This window comes from Serinus canaria, chromosome Z, assembly GCF_022539315.1.
Source record: "Serinus canaria isolate serCan28SL12 chromosome Z, serCan2020, whole genome shotgun sequence".
Lineage (NCBI taxonomy): Eukaryota > Metazoa > Chordata > Aves > Passeriformes > Fringillidae > Serinus > Serinus canaria.
Window position 1 is genome coordinate 67,575,115 of NC_066343.1, and position 20,589 is coordinate 67,595,703.

Sequence of the window (20,589 nt, forward strand, 5' to 3'; positions counted from 1 at the left end):
CCTCCTTCACACTCCCTTCTCACACATCTATGTGTACACAGCCTGCACACACCCCCATGCACTCCCCTCGCCCAGTACCCACACTTGGACACAGACTGGAGGGTCTCCCAGTCCGCTGCGCCCCCGGCTCGGGTCCCAGTCCCTCCCGCGGCACCGGGCCGGCTCTCGGCAGGCCGGTCCGGGTCGATCCCCGGGGCTGCCGTAAGCCCAGCCCTCCCCGGGTGACTCCCTAGACGCGCGCTAGCAAATGGGAGCGGGGAGGGGTGTTGCTGTCTGACTGCCACTTGTTGCAGACAAAAAAAAAAAAAAAAAAAAAAAAAAAAAAAAAAAAAAAAAAAGAAGAAAGAGAGAAAGAAAGAAAAGAGGGAAAAATCCCACCCACCCTCATCTGCTGCGGAATAAAAGAAATATCGGCGGGCGCGGCGCCATGTGAGCGGCGGGCCGGGGCCGGGACCGGGCGGAGCAGCCGGCCGTGCCCCCCGGGACGGTGGGGCGAGCCCCGGGCGGCGCTCGGAGCCGGCGGCATGGTGGAAAACCCCAGCCTGGCGGCCAAACCCGCCCTGGTGAGGGACGGAGCGGCCGGAGGGGCTCCGGCGACGCGGGGGTGCATGGCGGGAGCGGGGTAGAGACGCAATCGTTGGACAGGGAGCGGGATCGGGGTTCCCGGTGGGAGCGGGACGGGCGTCCCGAGAGGAGAGAGCGCCCGGTGAGACCTTCCGGCGGGATCGGGACGTGGTCCTCGACGGGGACGGGGCGGTGGGGGGGGCTCGGTAGGAGAGGGTTCCCCGTCGGGGCGGATGTCTCCGTTGGACCGGGGAGGAAAGGGGTCTTCGGTAGGACGCCGTTCCCAGTGGAACTGGGGCGGGAGTCCCACCACGACATGGGTCCCCAGCGGGATGGAGGAAGGAGGCTCCTCGGGTCGGACCCATGTCCGGCAGAAGCGGGGAGGCGTCCCCTGGAGGAGCGGGGATGTGGTACCGGAGGGCCGGGTCCCCCGCGGGCAGGGTGCGGGGGTCCCGGCGGGGGAGGAAGCCCCTCCGGCGGCGGGAGCCGCGCCCGGCGCGGCGACGGCTCCGCAGGCAACTTTTGGGTAAGGCCCCCAGGAGCGGCGGGGACAGCGGGTGGGGTGGGGGATGCTTCCTCCCTTCCCTCCTCCTCCTCCGGCTCCGGAGGTAGCGCTGAGGCCGTGCCCTGTGCCCGCAGCCGGCCGCCCCGCCGCGGGGGCCGGGGGCGGCGGGGGGGCTGCGCTTGGCGGCCGTGATGGAGAGCCTGCAGCGGCAGCAGGCGGCCCGCCTGGCCCGCGGCCCCGACGGCGCTCCCCGACGGCTCCCGGTGGAGCCCGGCCCCGGCCCCGGGCCGCCGCCCGCCGCTCCCCGCCGCCGCCCGGCCTCCGGCCCGCGCCCGCCACTCGCTGCTGCGGGGGAGGAGGAGGACGACCAGGAGGAGGAAGAGGAAGAGGAGGAAGAAGGGGAGCCCCGCGACCCACCGCCGCCACCACACCACGAATGGACCTACGAGGAGCAGTTCAAGCAGGTAAGGAGGCATCGCTGCCCCGGCGCCGGCCGCTCCCGGCAGGCATCCCCGGTGTCCCCCCAAACTCGGGTTCAGCTTTCCCTGAATGGACAGCCCTTATGCCCCCCACTGCTCCCAAACCCTGTCTGTATCCCAACCTTAAATTTGCAACACCACACTCCAGCCCAGACCCACCATGAGTAGACATCCCGCATATCCCCATTAACCCCAGACATTATTGCAATCCCACCCTGAATGAAACCCCACCAGTACTCACCCAGTGCCACCAAACCTCATCCTCCCCTAAATAGGTACCCCACGAATGCTCCTCACTTCCCCTGTCCCTAAGCCCTGTCCCACCCTATAGGTATCGTCATCATCCTATGTGCTCCCCATCTCCCTGGTACCAAACCCCATTTCAACCCTGCTTCATGACCCCCCCACCTCCTCGGTGTCCCCTGTGCCTGTCCACAAGCCCTGCGTCATGACAGGGTGTCCAGTGTCCAGGCATCTCCCTGTGCCCACCCTGATCTGTGCTCCATCCTGGTGCCTTCCATAATGGGTAAAACAGGCTGACCTTTGTCCATGGGGGTTTTACAGAGATGAAAAAGGGCAAAGGCTCTGGTGTGTGGTCACCCCAAGGAGCTGGCAAGCCATGGAGCCGAATTCTTGTGTCTCTGCAAGGGCCAGGGTGTACTACAGTTGGTCAATGCAACTCACTGATTTCTTTGTAATTTCTTCTTTGATTCTTTTGGGGGAAGTAGCACATACACCCTGTCCCCTCATTCCTGGTGGGTGTAGGGAGACCCTTCTGAAGCTGAGGACACGGGGAAAGGGCTTCAGGAGCTCGTGTAAAGAATGGAAGAAAAGTGTTTAATGCATGTGGATATCATCTGAGCTGTGTTGTGCAAGCTCTGTTTTGCGCACAGCGGATGCCTCTGCATAAGGGTGTGGGCATGGAGTGCTCAGCGCCAGGGCAGGTTTGTGCTCCCTGTGCACTCAGCTTCCTTGTGGGGGAGAGAGAGGCACAGTGGGTGACAAGGAAGATGTGGTGAGGGGATAGAACAGACAGAGATGTCCCCATAGAGCTGTTGTATGGCTTTTTAGGACAGTACTGCTCAGGGACAAGAGGACGAGGGCACTTTGGTCTCATCCAGTTCTGGCAGGAGAGCAAGGGAACAGCAGCAGGGACCCAACTTTTGGCTGCTGTGGGGGCGTGCTGGTGCCTTTTCTGTTTCACATTGCTCAACACCTTGTTATTTTGGAGGACTGGGGCTCATCCCCTTCCTACAAGGCAGCAGGTAGAGGTGCAGACAGGGCACGGGCAGCACATGCCCCCCGGCTGTGCCCAGGGATGCTGCCAGCGCCTGACGCTGCCTTGAAGCAGCCCGGGAGGGCCGGGGTGGGTGAACTGCACAGGCCAAACAGCTCGTCCGGGAAGTGTTACATTACACCCCGCTGCACAGAAAAAGGCTGACTGTCCGGTTCCCGGGGTCAGCCGGGAGGTGGGAAGCAGCTCCTCCCTCCCAGGGAGTCTAGGAAAGCATCCCCGGCATTTCTCGTCCTTCAGCCTCCCGCCCTGCCCTTGTCTGGGGCTGCCCGCGCTCCTTGTGCAGGGCAGGAATGTTGTGAATAGTGGGAGAGGGATGACGGGAGCGGTTGGGGTACAGGATAAATCCTGCCACAGCTTCCTTGGGTGAGAGCTGGCTCGTTCCTTGTTTACTTTCTTTGCGTTTTTTCAACACTGATTGGAAAAGTGAGGGACTCCTCATCCGGAAACCTATTTCTGTGTTTCCCACCTTGTGGTGTGTCCCAGCCAACCCAGGGAACAAGGAGACGTCCTTCTGCAGTTTGGAACAGGCTGCAGTGCCAGCTTGCTTTGGAGTCTGCAGGTGGCTGTCACTCCTGTCCCTCCCCAGAGATCATGCAGGAGGGGACGTTCCCCTGCCTGGGAGGGACATGTTCCTGCTGGGTCCTCCCCAGGCTGCAGGGCTGTGGCTCACCCAGCCTGGGGAACAGGTTCTCCGCTCTCTGCAGGGACTCAGTGGGGAGGGAGGCTGTGCTTCAGCTTTTGGAGGTTTCCCAGGGGTTGGGCTGTGATGCTGTGGGGGAGGTGAGGGGGCAGCATGTGTCGGCTGGAAAGTTCTGGGGCAGTGGCAGTGTGGTTGTGAGGGTCGTGGAGGTAGAGAGAAACCCTTGTAGTGGCCAGAGCTGTATTTCTCACCAGAACTCCCTGCTTGAAACTGCCCAAGCCATCGTGCCATCACCCAGGGTGGGGTTCAGGGCTTGTCCCTGCTCTCATCCTCCTGGACTGGGGGCACAGCTAAGTGAACAGGGACCACCAAATCCAGGCTGTTTGGCAGAAAGTGGGCAGAGAAAGACTTCCCCATCGCTCTGCAGTGGGGAGGATGCCTTGATGGGGGTGGGGTGGGAGGTTGGTGCAGGGCCAGCCGGGGAAGGGTTTCCACCCAGTGCAGTGGTGCTAAAAATGGGAGCAGAGGATGAGGTGGTTGTGGTGAAACCCACAGGGTTAACAGGCAAATGCTGCTTTGCACAGAGGAGCTTTTTGGGGAAATATCCCACATGTATGCTGTAGTTTTATATGCTTCCTGAGGTGCTGGTTTGGAGAGGTGCTAGTGAGACCTTTGCTCTGTCTGGGAGGGCTGCTGTAACAAGGCTGAGAGACCCCCCTCACCCCTGCCTCTTGCATCAGCCCCCGGCGCCGGTTTATGTACATTGATAAGGACACATGGGTAGAGACCTGGGCAAAGGTCTGGGAGGTCTCCACACCCAGGGCTGTCAGGCAGACCCAGCCCTGAGGTGGGGGGTACCAAGTGGGGTGTGATTATGCATTAGCCATGAACCTCAGCTTCCCTAAGGGCTGGGATGCCTCCAGGTTTTAATTCTGTAGTGCTGCATTATGTTTGACTTGGAGGGCACAGACGAGACCCTGGCATTGCTGGTGCCGAGCTCAGCTCCATGAATTCAGCTTTCCCCCTAGGGAAACCATGCATGTAGACAGGGATGGGTGTGCTGGTTTCCTCCAGTGATAGAAGAACAGCACCAGAACCCGGGGCTTTCTTCTCCATTCCCCGGGGTGGGAAGGACTCAAACATCTGGGCTTTGCATCCAGCTCTCTGTTAGCAGAGTGTTTGTGGGCAGGATGCCCTCCCGGCCAGGGCCCCTCTGGCATGTTCACACCAATCTATGACTGGGGGAATCAGGATCCTCTGATGCTCCTTTCTCCCTTCTCAGGAGCAGCTTCAGGAGGTGAGCCCCAGCCAGCCCTTTAGGAACTCCAGGGTGTCTGATAGCCTCAGCGGTTAATTTGGGGGTGGCTGGTTTTGCCAGCAGCTCTTTGCCATTATCCTCAGCCTAACCCTGGAGTGGCTGTTCCTTCTGCCCTGCCTGTCCCTGATGCCAGGAGTTGCCTCTTGCACCCACCTACCTGTCCTTTACATGCATTTAGGGAGGGCTTGCCAGCTGTGAATGTGGGCACTCACATCTCAGAGCATGGAGGTCTGTGTGCCCCTGTAGACAAAGACATCCTTGCGCCACAGAGGGTCATCCCTAAATGAGTGGTGTGCACCCTTGTACCTCTGTCCCTATTGCTTTCTCCTGTGGTGTTGTCCCTGGGGGTGGAGGAAATAGAGTCAGGAATGTTCAGGGAATGGAGGAGGACTCCATTCCCTGAACATTCCCAATGTTTAGGCTGAAGAGGGAGACTCTGAGGAGAGGATAGTAGTCTCCATGCCACAGCCCCCGTACCGTCAGTGCATCTTCAACCTAAGGGTGGGACCAAGGGGTCCCAGAGCTAAATTAGAGGGTCTTTGGTTACACTGCAGAGTCAGGGAGGGAGAAGTGGACACATTGCCCCATCCATGTCTGCCTGGAGGCCTTTCTCCAGCAAACCTGTGAGCAGAGCCTTGCCCCTAATCTGGGACCACATGCAGAGGGGAGGCAGCATCAGCAGCAAGGGTCAATGTGCCAATCCCTGTGGCTCCAACAGCTCTGGCAACTCAGCAGCAGTGGAGGGCACAGGACAGGACTGCTGGGGTGTGGCTGGAAGGGCAAACAGAGGTGTTCTGGCAGTGTATGTGCCCACAGACCAAGCTGAGAGTGTGCATCTGTATAACTGTACATGTAAGTGTGGGAGTACATGTGTGTATGTGGGCCCACCTGAGTGCCCCTGTGTATAGTTATCCTTGGGAGGCCCTGTGTGTCTGTATGGATATACAGGAGCATGCATTGTGTGAACCCATGGAAGTGCTGGAATGTGTTTATGGGTCCATATGAGCACTCAGGTGTGCATGGATCCATATGGCTGTGTGTGTGTGTATGGCATTGTGTGTGTGCATGTGCCCACACAAGTCTGAAAACACCCGTGAGCATGTACAGGCAGACATGGGGTGTCCCAGTGTGTTTAGGCATCTGCATGCCCATACCAGTGTCACAGTCTTGGAATTACATGAACCCTTGAGCTAAGCCCCCTCCAAGGCTGCCTCTTGCCCAGACCACAGTGCTGAGCAGTTCTGGTGGTGCCAATCATCTGCTCCCATTCCTGCCCCCAGGGCACCTCCTGGCCCTACTGGAACCTGTGGGATGCTCAGAGTCTCAGAAGCTGCCACAACACTATCTTCCAGACAGGGGTCCAAAGGGTTTGGGAATGGGGCTCCAGAGAGGAGGTGTAAAAACTAGTTGATGGTGTAAGAATACCCTCAGTGTGAGGGGGAGAGGAGCACCATCAGGAGCTCACACTGAGGCTGCTTCCAGCTCCCTCCCCAGCTACCTCCCTGAAATCTGATGCCAGTTGAGTCTTTGGGGAGGATGCACCCCCTCATCAACTCGGGCCTTCAATAATCCACTAATTGGGTTAATAATGGAGGTAGATCTCCTGTGCTGCCAGCTGGCTGGGCAGGTCTGCAGCGGGGAGGTCAGATCTCAGGTGGTGTAGTCTGGTATGGATGGATGGATGGATGGATGGATGGATGGATGGATGGATGGATGGATGGATGGATGGATGGATGGATGGATGGATGGATGGATGTGCACAAGGATTGTGTGTGTATGTGAAGAGTGTGTAGGGATGCATAAGCAGGGACAGGGTCTGTGCAGAGGGGGAGCACACACAGAGGTTGTGTGAAGTGTGCTTGCTGGGGCTGTTTGTCCAGGGTGAGGGTGCACAAGGAGAGCATGCACACGTGTGTGCATCTGCAGAGCAAGCTGCATGTGCATGAATGTGCAGAGGCTGAGCAGACTCTATGTGGGGGCTCTGGAAGCCTGTCCCCTGAGGCACAGGGCACCCACTGGAGTTGCCTCTGTTAGTGAGGCTGTGTTCTCCATCATGCTTACAGAGCTCCATCATGCTCCAGAGCTTACATCCCATGTCTATGGGAGGGCATGAGTGAGAACCAGTCCCAGATGCTCTTTTTGCTCAGGCACACAGCTCTTCCAGTAGCTGAGGTGGGGGCTGGGGTTGATTTCACAGGGTGTGGTTTGGGGCGGCCAGCAACCTTTCCTTCTACATTGTCCTGTCAAAGAAGTTGCAGGAAGGGGATGGGGCCAGAGGTGCATGGTGGGGAGGGGGATTGAACAGCCCATGCACATCCCAGGCATGCACACAGCCCCCCGGGGGTGCACACCATACTCACACAGCAGCTGTGTGTGTGCACAGACCTGGTGCTAGAGCATGCCCTGTGTGCTCACCCATACATGCACCATGGGGGTGCATGTGCGTGTCCCTTGGGGACATCTGGGTTGGTGCTGGTCATGGACAGGGTGCCATGGCTCCAGTCATCTAGTAAGGGATTGAAGGAGAAGGGTGTCTCACGACTTCAGTCACTCATGGAGGGATCTGGGGCGGGGTAGGGGTGAGGGGGGGGGGACAAGAAAGGAGGGAGAGGCAGACATAAAGAGGAAAGCAAGGATGAAGGGGAGGCAGTGGCGTAGCAAGCGCCGATGGGTCAGGGAGGTTAACCCGAACAAATCCGCTCATTGACTCCCTGCCTGCTCAGCCATGAACGAGTAACAAGGGGCTGATCGTGGGGGACGCGCGTTCGCCGGGAGCCGGGACCGCCTCTCCCGTGCCACAGATCCCGGACGGGACATGGGGCCATGAACGGTGCCCATGGTGGCTCCACACAGCTGTGGGCACCGTGCTTCCTCTGGCTCCATGGGGAGCCATGCCAGCACGCCCTGCCTCAGTTTCCCTTCCTGTGGAGGGGAGTGTGTTAAGCAGAAGGCTGGACACCCTATGAGCGCCCCACGTCACGCCGGGGCCAGGCTGTAGGTGGGGGGCTGCTGTCCCAAGGCCAGCGCTTGCCAGCCAACCTTGCACGGGGCCAGGTTAATGTTTGCAGCAGGCAGCCCTCCCGGGAGGGCTGTGGTGGAAAGGGGGGTTTTAATGACCTGCCGGATCTGCCGCATTATCAGCGCTGATTAAACCTGCCTGCTCTATAAAGCGCCGTTAAATATTAAGCATGATGACAGGCTTTGAGGGGGAGCCACAGCGCTGGGAGAGGTCCCCAGATACAGGTGTCCGGCCACGCTAGTGGGGTGACGGCTGAGGTTGGTGGTGTTGGGATGAGTGGGCACCCCGCATCCCTCAGGGCTGTGGGGTCAAGGGAGCAGCGTGCCCCATGAGCCAGCACTGCCTACGAATGCAGCCGGCCGTCCCGGCAAAGCCCTCCCGTAACCATTAACTTATTAACAGCTGGTGGAAGAGGCAAGTGGTGGCTTGCAAGGTCAGGGGGTGGTTTGTGCCTGGCGGGGAGTGAACTGCCCCCCAGCTCTGGCAATGGGGATGGGGGGAGGGACCTGCAAACCCTAAGTTTGTTCTGTGTGCCCCGTGTCAGGGAAGACGCTAACTGCGGATACTGTTGGGATCCCTGAACCCCAGTGTGCTCAGGACTGTGCCTCAACTGGGAATGGTGAGATCCTGTGATTATCTGCAGGGTAAACTGAGGCATGCCAGCAGGGCACAGGGGAGGACGCACCAGTGTCTGGGTGCTTGGTTCTGCATCAACCATCTTCTTCGGAAGAGATCTCAGAGGCAGCAGTTGAGCTCCAGAGAGGTGCAGTGACTCCAAAACAGTGCATCAGCAGTCAGCCACCCGTGGTGTGTGGCTGGGGGGTGCAGGGAGGTGAGCATTACCTGGGTGTGCTGCGTGAACAGTGGCCAGATGGAAAAATTAGCAGTGTGGCTAATCAATGTGGTGGATATTAAGCAGCTCAAGGTTGGGGGGTTTGCATGGTGGGGGGGAGCTGAGCAGGGTCTAGGATCGATACAGCTCATATTAAGTGGATTAAATCCTGGCTGCTGATCTGAGCCCTTGCTGCCAGCAGGAGGTGGCAGCTGAGTGGGGACTGTGGGGGTCCCACTGAGATGATTTCTCTTGGCAGCAGGGCCCGGGGGGGACTGTGTGGGGACTCACCAGGGCAAGCTGAAGTGCCTAGCGAGTGGCTTAGCACCTTAGCACCTCATCACATTCTTCCTCTGTTTAGTGTGTCAGCTAGGCTAAGGGGTCTCAGGGACCCAAGCTTCATCTCAAGAAGCCCTCCTGGCTCCAGGAAAGTCATGTCCTGGGTGAATGGGTGGGGTTAACAATGTGACTTAATCGTGGGGAGGAGGAGGAGGAGGAAGCACAAGGCTTATTCATGTCCTGTTAATAAACCATGTTCGAGCCACTGCCCCTTAACCTGCCTGACAAGCCCTGTTATCCCCATCCCTTAAGATATACACGTCGCCATGGCAATGGGATGACAGGAGGGAGCAGGTCCCAGAGCTGCACCCAGTGTGGGGTGTGGGATAAGGACACACTGAGCTAGTCCTGCACAAGCACCCAGGCCAGCAGGGCCAGGTGGAGGTGGGGTGCTGCTGGGGTTCCAAGGCCAGTGGGGTGGCCAAGCATGGACGGGTCCCCAAGGCTGGCAGGGCAGGGCTGCGCTGCACACCGGCGGGATATTGATCCAGGGGCTTGACAGTTTAATACTTCCGTTTATAGAGGAATATAGTTACATCGATGGCGTTAAATGAGTTACTAATTATATCAATACAAACACGATTAAAAGGGTCCTTGCTCATAGGTCACCACAAGCAGGAGCCGCTGGTTGTGTTGCACAACTGCCCCTGGGCAAGGCTCAGACCACTGCTCCAAGGCTCCAAGGCAGGGGGATGCTCTGGGGCAGCATGTGCCCTGCGGCATCAGGGGTGCCCATCCATGTGGGGTGCCTCTCTGGGGCCATGCATGCATGTGTGGGACTGTATATCCCCTTCTGGAGTTCTGTGTTCCTGTTCAGGGCTCCGTGTGCCCATATGGGGTTGTGGATGCGCGTACAGGGTTTGTGAGTGCATATATGGGGTTGTGTATGTCTGTTTGGGGTTGTGCATGCATGTATGGGGCTCTGTTTGCCCCTTTGGGGCTTTGCATGCCCAGCTGGGATTTGTGTGTGCTGTCAGGGCTGTGCATGCCTGTCTAGAGTTCTGTGTTCCATTCTGGGGTTGTACATGCCCCTCCGGGCTTGTGAGTGCCTGTCCAGAATTGTGCATGTGTATAGGGGGTTGTGAGTGCCTGTCCAGAATTGTGCATGTGACTAGGGTGTTGTGAGTGCCTGTCTGGTGTTGTGTGTTCCGGTTTTGGGTTGTGGGTGTACATACAGCAATGTGCATGTTCCATCTGGAGCTGTGCATGCCCATTTGGAGTGTGTGCCCATGATGTGTGTATGGGGTTGTGGATGCTCCTGAAGTCTGGTGTGTGCCCATGGAAGTCTGGGCACACACCAGTCTGCTGTGCATGCCTGTGGGAGGCTGTGCACTTCCAGATGTGCCTGTGTGTGCCTGTGTAGGGATTTGTGCCCCTGTGGGTTGTGTGTGCATGTGCATCACAGGATTTGCATGCTCCTGTGATGTTCTATGTGTCCCTGCAGGGTTGTGCACACCAATGCAAGGTTGTACAGGATTGTACATGCCCATTCCACCTTCTGTGTGGCTCTAGGGGGATCTGTGTCCCCTATACAGGGTTGTGCCTGTGCTTACGTGGAGCTGTGCAATGTCCACGAGGGGCTGTGCACACTCCTGTGGGGTTGTGTGGACCTACACAAGGCTGTGCACACTTGTGGGGTTATGCAAGCCTGGGTGTAGTTGTGCACGCCTGTGTAGGGTTGTCTGTGCTCATGTGGGCTTGTGCACTCCCACGTGGGATTGTGGCAGCACATGTGGGGTTACTCACACCCCGGTGAGGCATGTGTCTCTGGACAGCGACTATGTGTGACCCAGGAGATCTCTTCTCCAGCCTGGGCATCCCCAAATCTCATGGAACACCCCATGCATCCCAGGCGTACCCAGGGGCCGTGCTGGCTTGTCCCCAGTTAATCAGCTCTGCTCTCATCTCCACTTAAAAGCTGACCTTTGCTCCCCATTTGATGTAATGTGTTTTTGCATTTCAGTGCCCCACAGATAAAAGGTTAGAGGTTAATAAACAGTGGAAAAATAGAACCTGGCCCTTGGAGGTCACACCTGTTTTGGGGGCTGGAGTCAGTAGCAGCCCTCTCAAGGGGGGATCCTGCCTGCATCCATGGGAGGAAAAACACGTGTGGCACCCAGGGCAGAGGTGTGTGGGTGCTGAAGCCCATCCACTAGGCAATCCTCAGGAAGGCCATGGCTTCACCTTGCAGTGGCATGAGTGGTAGTTGCCAATCTGGGGTTTGCCCCTGCCTTGACAAGTCAGATATCAGGGGATGTCAAAGTGCTTGGTGTCAAGGCCTTCCAGAGGCAGGGACAGGCAGAAAAATGCAGGCAAAGCCTCGCTGACACAGCCTTCCTGGGGCAGAAATCAAAGCAGCCTCCTGGAGCTCTGCTCAGAGCCTGACCTAGTTACTGTAATCAATGATTCAGGGACCTCCTGGAAAAGAGCAGGCGATGGGGAGAGGGCACAGAGCGAGGCAGGGTACACTGCGGTGGCACCCAGGGGTCAGGGCACTCCAATACTGGCACCCAGGGGTCAGGGCACTCCAAGAGCACCCAACTGCAAGGAGAGGCTAGGTAAGTGGGATCCAGAGAGCAGGGAAGCAGTGCAGAAGGAGCTCCATGGAGCCAGTCAGTCAGCACCTGTGGGCAGGGTGAGAGTCTGGCAGTTGTAACCCTAGACAAAATTAGGGACAGGCAGTTAGCACCGATCTGTCTCTGACAAGGGACAGGCAGCTGGCACCTGAGTTAGACAAGGGGGACTGTGTTAGTGGTCGGAACTGTGGGGTCTGTAGAAGCATCCTCACATCTCCATAGGTCCCCACATTCCCCCATCCCTACATTCCACATCTCCATGTCCCCAAAATCTCTACACCCCACATCCCTACATTCCCATGTATGTGTGTGCCCTCTGCATGCCTGTATCACCCCATCTCTGTGTCCCCTGAGTCCCTGCAACCCCATATCCCTGCATTCCTGTATCTCTGAATTCATGTGTCCCCATGGCATCCACCCCCATCCCCACATCCCCGTGTGCCTGCAGCCTGACGACCCTTAAGCACTGCTCCCTTTATCTGTCTGGTGAATGATGTTCTGTGTGGAGCGGGGGTGTGCTCCCTTTCTATTGTTTTTTAACGGCCTTTCCCAGCACAATTGTTTTTTAAACGACTCTATTTTGTGCCTGACTTTGTTTTCCAGCTTGCATTTCTTTGTATACGTTTTGGAAATCCATTCTGGACTGCTGAGTTTTGTTTCTTTTCAATGGCTTTAAATTCTTGCCGGGCTTGCTGGGAGGAATTGGTGTCTATAGTGTCTTCGATTGGTGCTAATTTTTCCTTCATGTGCTCTGACTTTTACTGCTGGGCTATCGATCTGGCAGGCTCCAATTTGTCATGGTCACTCAGGCGCTGTGCTGGAATCAGGCAAGCCTGGACTTTCACTGGGAGCCAGCACTTGGTGTCCCTGGTGTAGGGGCTGCACTCGCCTCCCCAGTGCTGTCCCTCAGCTCAGGCTGTGTCCATGTGTCCAGACCATCCAGCACACATAAGTATCCTCACAGTCACACATGTTTGTGTCTGTGCAATCCTGGGCACATGGCAGCCCTGGCGCTTGCAGCTCCCTTGATGGTACCCAGTGGTATGGTTGAGGCAACTTTTCCTTCCTCAGGATGGGATTGTCCCCCACTGTTCAGGTGGGCCTGTGTCCCTGTGAGGAATAAGGGCTGATGAGGATGCTGATCCCATGCTGGGATGTGGGGAACACCCACGCACTGCAGTGCCAGAGCAGAGCTGAGCATCCTGATCCTAGGCTCCTCTCTGGGGCTTGGGGTTTGCTGATGCCTCTGGGCTATGATTCTTGCATCTAAGAGGGCAAGAGACAGGACAAACTGAGGCATAGACCCAGCATCTCTGCTGCAAAATAGTCATTGGTCTGTGGGGAGCCTGTGCCAGGGGCACAGGGAGAGCCCACACCCAGGCAGAAGGTGTGTCAGGGGCTTCTGTTAGGGGTACTCAGAGAGCCTCTTGTTGCTGGCAGAGCAGGCAGGTGGGGCCAGGGGTGGTCCCAGATTCTGGCACAGGCAGTGTTCGGCCCGAGGCACTGCTCCCCTCCCCATTCTCACCTGCATGTGCTGGAAGCGCTGACCCCTCTCTCTCTCCTGCCTCCAGCTCTATGAACTGGATGAGGACCCGAAACGCAAGGAATTCCTGGATGACCTCTTTGGCTTCATGCAGAAGAGAGGTAAAGGTGGGTGGCTGGGGTGGGTGCCATTGCCACCCCTGCCTCGGCTGTTGGTGGGGGGCTCATGGTGTGTTGTTCTCAGGCTCTGAGCTGCTCCAGGTCTCTGCAAATCCCTCAGGCAGGTGTTGTGGTACTCCCCCTGGGCCTCCCCCCACTCCCCCCCCAAGCCCAAGCTGGGGCAGCTGTCCCGGATATCCCATGCCTATTATCTATGCTCAGCAGGGATGCCTGCTGGAAACACCTGGTGGGAATGTCCATTAACATACTCCGTGGTGACAAGCATTAGCAACACCCATTAATGATGCCCATTAGCCTTTTCCAGGACATTTTAGGGATGCCCGGGGGGAATGCCCTTGGCAGTGCCCTTTAGGGCTCCCTATTAGCAGCGCCTGGTGAGGATGCCCACCATCAGCACCTCTCAGTGATGCCTATGATTTGCAGGAGTGGGGCCGGCAGTCCGGGCAGCACCAGGCACCCAGGGGTTAAGGGCTCACCAGCCAACCCATCCTCATCGGAAATCTTTGCTATCGGCATGGGGAGCCGAGCTGGCTCCCGGGGACTCGATAAATGCTTTAACCTTCGCCCTCCCCGGCCGGGCCTGCGACAATTAAAAGTTGCCGAGTGCGGGCATGTGGCTGACCGTATTAATTAGAGCCTTTTGCTGGTGTGTGGATTAATGAACAAGCCGCTCGATAGCCAGTAAACCCCAGGCAGAGGTTAATGCCGAGCTAATTAACGGGGAAAGGCTGAGGGGGGTGCAGGAGCTTTGGGGCTGGCTATGCGTGGGGTGAGGGAGGGCAGAGAGGGGCAGTCCTCTGCACACCTGCCCACTGGAAGGGTGGTGAGGGTCCCCACCTGGCTGTGGGGCTGCAGAGATTGACTTTTGGGTTGGGCTGGGACACCACAAACTTGTTATGGTCACAGGTGTGTGGTGAGCAGCTGGCACGGCCACAGGGCTCACGCTGGGGCCTACTGTAGGCTGTGGATGGGCTGGGTACTGCCCCATGGGTGCCCCCGGGTGCCCCCTGGCCCTGATGCAGAGCTGTGGGGAGTGAGTGGGAGCATCAGCACTGCCTCAGCCCTCCAGCATCCATCAGCTACAAGATTCATGGGCTGTTCTGCAGCTTCATTATCTCTCTCTCCAGAGCTAATTAACTCCCTCGCTATTGGGGCCGGGGCTAATTAAGTAAGTGCCTGCTGGTGTGGGGAGGAGGGAGGGAGGAAGGGAGCCTAATGCTTACCTGACAGTGCTGCTCCATATCCCTCTGTGTCTGGATGTCCCACTCCTGTGCCCTCCATCCCTTCTGTCCTGCTTCCCCTCTGAGTGGGTGCCATCCCTCAGGGGAGGGCAGGCAGGGTATGGATGCACATATGCAGGGGGGCAGGGATTGGTGTGCGTAAACCTTCTGGAGGAGACAGGGATTTTGGACTGGGGTACCCAGGAGAAAGGGGACAGAAGGGCTGAGGGGCAAGGACAGCATCCCAGGGGTCATCAAGAGCTGGGTAAGAAGCAGCACCTGAGAACCATTGCAGGTGCAGCTGGGGCACCCAGAGGTGCATGGGCAGGGGACTATGACACCCAGGTTGTGTCCCCAAGGTCTCCAGGAAAGATTGATGTTCACAGAGTGAGCCCTGCTGAAAGAGACTGCATCCCACCAGCAGTCTGTCAGGACAGTATCAGCACTGACATTTGTCAGCAGAGTAGAAAATTTGTAGGGCTGAAAAATGGGTTTGGGGGCAGACCTTCTGAGGTCACCCCATGGCACAAGGGCACAGCTGGCCCTGGAGACTCATGGAGGCCATACCACCCCCACCATCAGATACGGGGTACAGGTAGTGGGGCAGCTCATGGCCACGCCACAACTTCTGTGGCACCTCAAAGGCAGTAAAGGGACAGAAGGGGGCTATTTCTGCATTAGCTTACTGACATCTGCAGGCCCCCCCTGCCCCCCATTTCGCCACCAAGCTGAGTGCCCTGCTGATAACACAGAGCTATTAATCAAGGTGCTAACTGCAGCCCCACAATGGCTGCATCACTTCCCTGGGCTTTTGTGCCCTTCGCCCTGGCTGGGGCTGGGGCCATCACTCTGTGGGGATGCAGACAGGTGCCTTTGTCAGTGGGACAGGCATCGGCCACACACCCCACACAGCCCTGAGATTAATGGTGAGGCAATTTCATAAGCCATCAAGGCTGAAGATGGGAGAAGAGAAGAGAGATCCATGGGCCATTGGCTGGGGGCTGAGACCCTGAAAACTCACTGTTTGGGGGTGAGGAAGAGCCCTCAAACTGGCCCCCCTGAGATGATGGCTCTTGTGCCAGCGGCCCTGAGAAGAGCTGGTGAGCTGCTGACAGCAGATGTCAAGTCAATATCTCTGCCTTTCTCCCAGGAGGATAAACTCCTCTCCCCCTTCCCGACCTGGTGAACAACACAGACACACACAAAAAAAAAGTTAAATGAACTCAGTAAAAGAATAAAAAGAGCTCATTTTTCAGGCTTATGTGAAGAAGCCAAGCCAATATCAGGGCCATAAATTAGGGATGCTGGAGGATGGTGGTGAATGACGGCTTCGTTTGAGGGGCGAAGCGCAGTCGTGACAGCCTCCCTTGGCCAAATGGATGGCTTTCCAATACTGCCTGTGCCCCGCCACCTCACAGGAGAAATAAATATGGGGTGGAATGGCACTGGACGGGACAGAGTGGAATGGGATGTGATGCTTGTCCCTCCTCTGCCCAGCTTCCAGCTAATGCCCAGATCATCGTCCCAAGGAGGCATGGAGCACAGCAAGGCTGTGAGGTTATTTGGGGGTGCTGAGAAAGTGGGGAGGGGTTTTTCACCAAACTTGGTGGCTGTGGAGACCATGCTGATCTATCCTGGGCTCACAGAACCCTGGTGAACCCACATTCCATTGCCCCATAGCTTCGTAGGGGAGGGTGATGGTGGGTCACCAGCGGTCAGAGTCTCTGCTGAGAGCAGTTGAAGAGGATTTGGGGTCAGGTTTCTTGAAGCAGGGCACTAAAATCCTTTAAGCAGAGGAAACTTCTGGGGCCTGTAGGGTTTAGAGGTTTTTCAGGAACTCTTTGAAAGAGTCTGGAGCTGTAGGAGAAAACCTCTCCATAGAGAGATGATAGGTTGTGTCCTCACAGAAGGGTTGTGGGGGGTCATCCCTCTTCAAAAAGGTTATAGGATGGGTCCCCTTTTAAAGTATAGATGGAGTCTCTCTTTATGGAGCTCTGAAAGAGCATTACAGACCATATCATTCTAGGATGCTCTGAGAGATTTTGTAGATTGGTGCTGTACAGATAGCTCTAAGAATTGTAGGGAGACAACCTTATCTAAGACACTCTAAGGGTGTCTAGAGGATGTACTTTGCCCATCCCACTGAGGCTCCATATCCCAGAGAGCATACCCACCCCTCTGATAGCTCCATCAGAGGTGACCCTCTGCCAGCATGCTGGAGTCTCCCTGCTTTTTGGCACAGTGCCACTCTCCCAGGCACTTTGGGGTCCTACCTGCACCCAGGTGCCCATGGGTGCTCACCTGGGCATGGAGAGATGCACTTCCCATTGTGGGTACCTGCAGTGGCAGTGGGGGAAGGGTAGGGGCTGTGATCCCAGGTACAAAGGGCCCCTGTGGGCAGCCCCTCACACCCTCTTGTGTCTCCTGTGTGCCTCCGGAAGGAACACCAGTGAACCGCATCCCCATCATGGCCAAGCAAGTGCTGGACCTGTACACACTGTACCAGCTGGTGACAGACAAGGGTGGCCTGGTCGAAGTCATCAACAAGAAGATCTGGCGGGAGATCACCAAGGGCCTCAACCTACCTACCTCCATCACCAGCGCTGCCTTCACCCTCCGCACACAGTGAGTGCCTGGCAACATGGCAGGTGGGGAACACCTGCCCTGGGACACCCACTGGCTCAGATGTCCCAGAGCCCTGGATGGGATCTAACATGGAGTACCACAAAAGTGGTTGGAGGGCTCTGCTCCTTCCCAAGGGCTCTTTGCTTAGCACAGGGCTGGCTGGGAGGTGCATGACTGTGGATCTCCCCCTGGCTTTCTCCCTGTGCAGATACATGAAGTACCTGTATCCCTACGAATGTGAGAAGCGGGCGCTCAGCTCTCCTGGAGAGCTCCAAGCTGCTATCGACAGCAATCGTCGGGAGGGGCGGAGGCAGACTTTTGGCACAGCACTCTTCAACTACTCACCAGCCAGCACCCCAACCTTGCTGGGCACCCCCAAAATGCCTCTGCCAGCTCTTAGCATCTCCACTCATAGCTGTGGCCAGCTCAGCCAAGTGCACAGTGTTAAGAAAGGTGGGTGAGTATCCCATCTTCCCAGAAATGGACGCTGCTGCAGCTGCAGGGATTTTTCCCTGTCTGCTCTTGACCTTTTTGCTGAGGGAAAATAAGAACAATGTTATTCTTTCAGTCCCTTTCAGGGAGTGAACTGAGTGTACTTTCCCTGGCTTTGGAGAAGGAGCAAGCCCAGATGTTGGGAGTGGTGGCCTGCCCTGCCCCATTGGTGTCGGGGTGGAGTGGGGACGGTGAGGTGGGGTGGTGATGAGGGACCAATGAGCTCTCCTGGTCATTGCAGAGGATGGAATGCTGGCAGCATCAGTGCCAGGGCGCATCGCTATCCCAGTGGGACTGGCCAGCCACCATCTCACAGCAGCCCAAGCAGCAGCTGCCTCACAGGCAGTGGTGCTGGAGCAGCTGCGGGAGAAGCTGGAGACAGGGGAGCCCCCAGAGAAGAAGGTGGCCCTGACAGCAGAAGAGCAGCAGCGGCTGGTGCAACACGCTCTTCAGCACAACCTCCTGGCCATGGCCTCCCAGTTCCCCATGAACATCAAGATCTCCAACCGAGGTAAAGAGATGCAACACCTCAGCCTTGGTCATCCCTTTCTCTGGCACTGACATGGCAGCAGCAGCAGCCACTGGAGAGGAGTGTGGACGCCCAGAGGGACTGCGTCCCAGCTTATCTGTCTCGGACAGGTTCTTGTTTCTGTTTCGCTTAACACTCATATTGGTATTTCCTTTCCCCAGATGACAGACAGGAGACCGCATTGAACCTGTCCACCAACAGCATTAGCAGTATCAACATGTCAATAGAAATAAATGGAGTTGTCTACACAGGTAAATAGAAGGGCCGCTTGGCCCGTGTAATTGCGGCCGGGAAATCCAATAACTTATAGCCACTGCCTGGCCAGCAAGTCCTTCCTTCAATCTGATGTCTTTACTATAAAATCCATCGTAATGAAGTGGCAGGGCTTGGGGAGAGGGGGCAGGAGGAGGAGGGGGTTGACGAGGATGGAAATTGGCCCAAAGCAGGTGCTAGCAACGAAGGGCTAAAATGGGGGGTGAATAGATGGACAGCTGGACAGGCTCTGGCTGAGAAGTGACCCTGTACCTAAGGTCATTCCACACCCCAGAGTCCCAAAGGCAGGGCTTGGATTTGTGGTCAGCCCCGTGCTTGTGTGCCCAGAGGGTCTCTGGCTGGGTGTGGGGCTTGGCTGATTGCAGAACATGGTGAAGGGAAAGATGTTGGGGTGCTTTCGTGGAGCAGAGAATCCTTTGGGGTGCCAGTGTGCACCAACCTATCTAAGCAGCCCATGCCCCCCAGATCCCCATCCCATGCCCTCCAGATCCCTGCCTGTCCTGCTGAGACACCCCACAATTAAAATCAATGGCTTTGCCTTCAGAACTTAAATATTTAATGAGTGGGAAAGGTCAGGGCTAAGCCTCATGTGGGGCTGCCAGCCAAATGGGCCCTGGGTCACCCCACAGGCTGCCCCACACAGGCAAGGATGACTAGGTTGGGGGAGACACCTCAAGTGATGACAGGGGGCTGAAGCCCCCATGAGTCTTGGTCCCACACTCCCCAGCCTGGGTGCTAGGAGCCAGGTGAGTTGATCCTCCCACCCTGGGCTTGCCCTAACCTGCTTGTTCTTGTCCTCCAGGTGTCCTGTTCGCCCGCCGGCCCTCAGCCACCTTGGCACCTGCTGGAGGGAGCACCCAGACCCGTCCAAACCCCATGCCTGCCCCAAACCCCCTGCTCCCAGCCTCCTCTCAAAGCCACACTCCCACTAGCACCTCACTGTAAGGCAGATGTGCCCCCATCCTGAAAGCAGCTGGCAGTGCCCAGAGTCTGGGGGGCTGAGCTGTGGGACCCTGGGACCCAGCTGGGCCGCCGGGGTGGGACCCAAAGGTGCCTCTTGCTGCAATACTGAGCTGTGTCCCTGCAAGGCTGTGAACACCTATGCAGGCCCTTTTGTCCCTTATCCCCACGCATGCCCTCTGACACGCGCACACACACACACACACACACACACACACACAAAAACACACACACAAAAAACCACACACACACACGCACACACACACGCATTCCTTCCCAAGGCACCACCCCCAGGTGACCCTCCCATACATCTCCTGCTGCCCTGATGCCTGGGGGACCCCCGGGACCTGCATGCTGCATCCCCTACATCCTGCAGCCCCTAACCCACCTCGATGCACGCACTGCTGCCCCTGTACACGCCTCAAAGCAAACACTGTATCCCCTGCACACACCCTTGGTGCCCACACTGCCTCTCCATACACACCCTGAGTGCAAACACTGCAGGCAAGATATGCTGCAGCCCCTATAAATTGTAGCCCCTATACACTGCAGCCCCGATATATATACTGCACCCCCTACCCACTGCAGACGCCCCTACCCAGTCCTCCTGTGCTGCCTGGGCTTGCGGTCCCTGCCCTGAGACACCCCCAGGGTGGTGGCATCTCAGCCCCCCAGGTCCTCAGCTCAGGGGGATCACCCTGGGGGGGCAAATAATGGGGATATTGGTGGGAATTGTGGGGGTGAAGCTTATTGGGGTGTGGCTGGGATTGGGGGTTTATGTCGGGGTCAGGCGTGTTGGTGGGGGGAGAGCAGGGTTGCCCAGCAGAGCCCCCACCACCAAAGAGACTGCCTGGGTGCCAGGGTCCCCAGATGGGTGACAGGGGGAGAAAAGGGCACTCCGAACTACCTCGTTGGGGCTGGGCGGGCGCCTCCTCCTCCCGCGTGTACCCCAGGGTGCCAAAGCAGGTGAGCGTGGAGCGGCGCTCACCTCTACCTCAGCACGGGGGGCTCGGCGGCGACAGCCTGCTCCCCGTGCTCCCACCGCAGCTGTGACTCCGTCTATCTATTAAAGGAAACAAACTCCTGAACCAAATCGGTGCTGAGGGTTGTGTGCAGGGCATGGTGCCACCCCCCAAGCTCCAGGACCCAGTTTGGAGGTGCAGGACACCCCGACAGCCTGTGATAGCCTGGGGTAACACCTGTGGTGCCTAAGGTTTCACAGCCCACCTCATGCTTGCCTCCAGCTCAGCTTCTGGGAG

At 57.4% G+C, this 20,589-nt stretch overlaps 1 protein-coding gene across 1 annotated transcript; it reads left to right on the forward strand.

Annotated features, from left to right (window-relative positions):
* Positions 1-1,224: 1,224 nt before the first annotated feature.
* On the forward strand, positions 1,225-19,559 carry ARID3C (AT-rich interaction domain 3C). The gene is made up of 7 exons (XM_050986912.1): positions 1,225-1,533; positions 13,141-13,213; positions 16,893-17,076; positions 17,285-17,529; positions 17,810-18,079; positions 18,259-18,348; positions 19,173-19,559. The coding sequence occupies exons 1-7, from the start codon at positions 1,261-1,263 to the stop codon at positions 19,313-19,315; spliced, it is 1,278 nt and encodes a 425-aa protein (XP_050842869.1). The 5' UTR covers positions 1,225-1,260; the 3' UTR covers positions 19,316-19,559.
* The last annotated feature ends 1,030 nt before the right edge of the window (positions 19,560-20,589 follow it).

Bases quoted from the DNA above. Each gene is read 5' to 3' on its own strand.
- ARID3C (XM_050986912.1), top strand. From the start codon at position 1,261: ATGGAGAGCCTGCAGCGGCAGCAGGCGGCCCGCCTGGCCCGCGGCCCC. The intron at 17,530-17,809 runs GTGGGTGAGTAT...TGGTCATTGCAG, and splicing joins AGTGCACAGTGTTAAGAAAG to AGGATGGAATGCTGGCAGCA. The intron at 18,080-18,258 runs GTAAAGAGATGC...TCCTTTCCCCAG, and splicing joins CATCAAGATCTCCAACCGAG to ATGACAGACAGGAGACCGCA.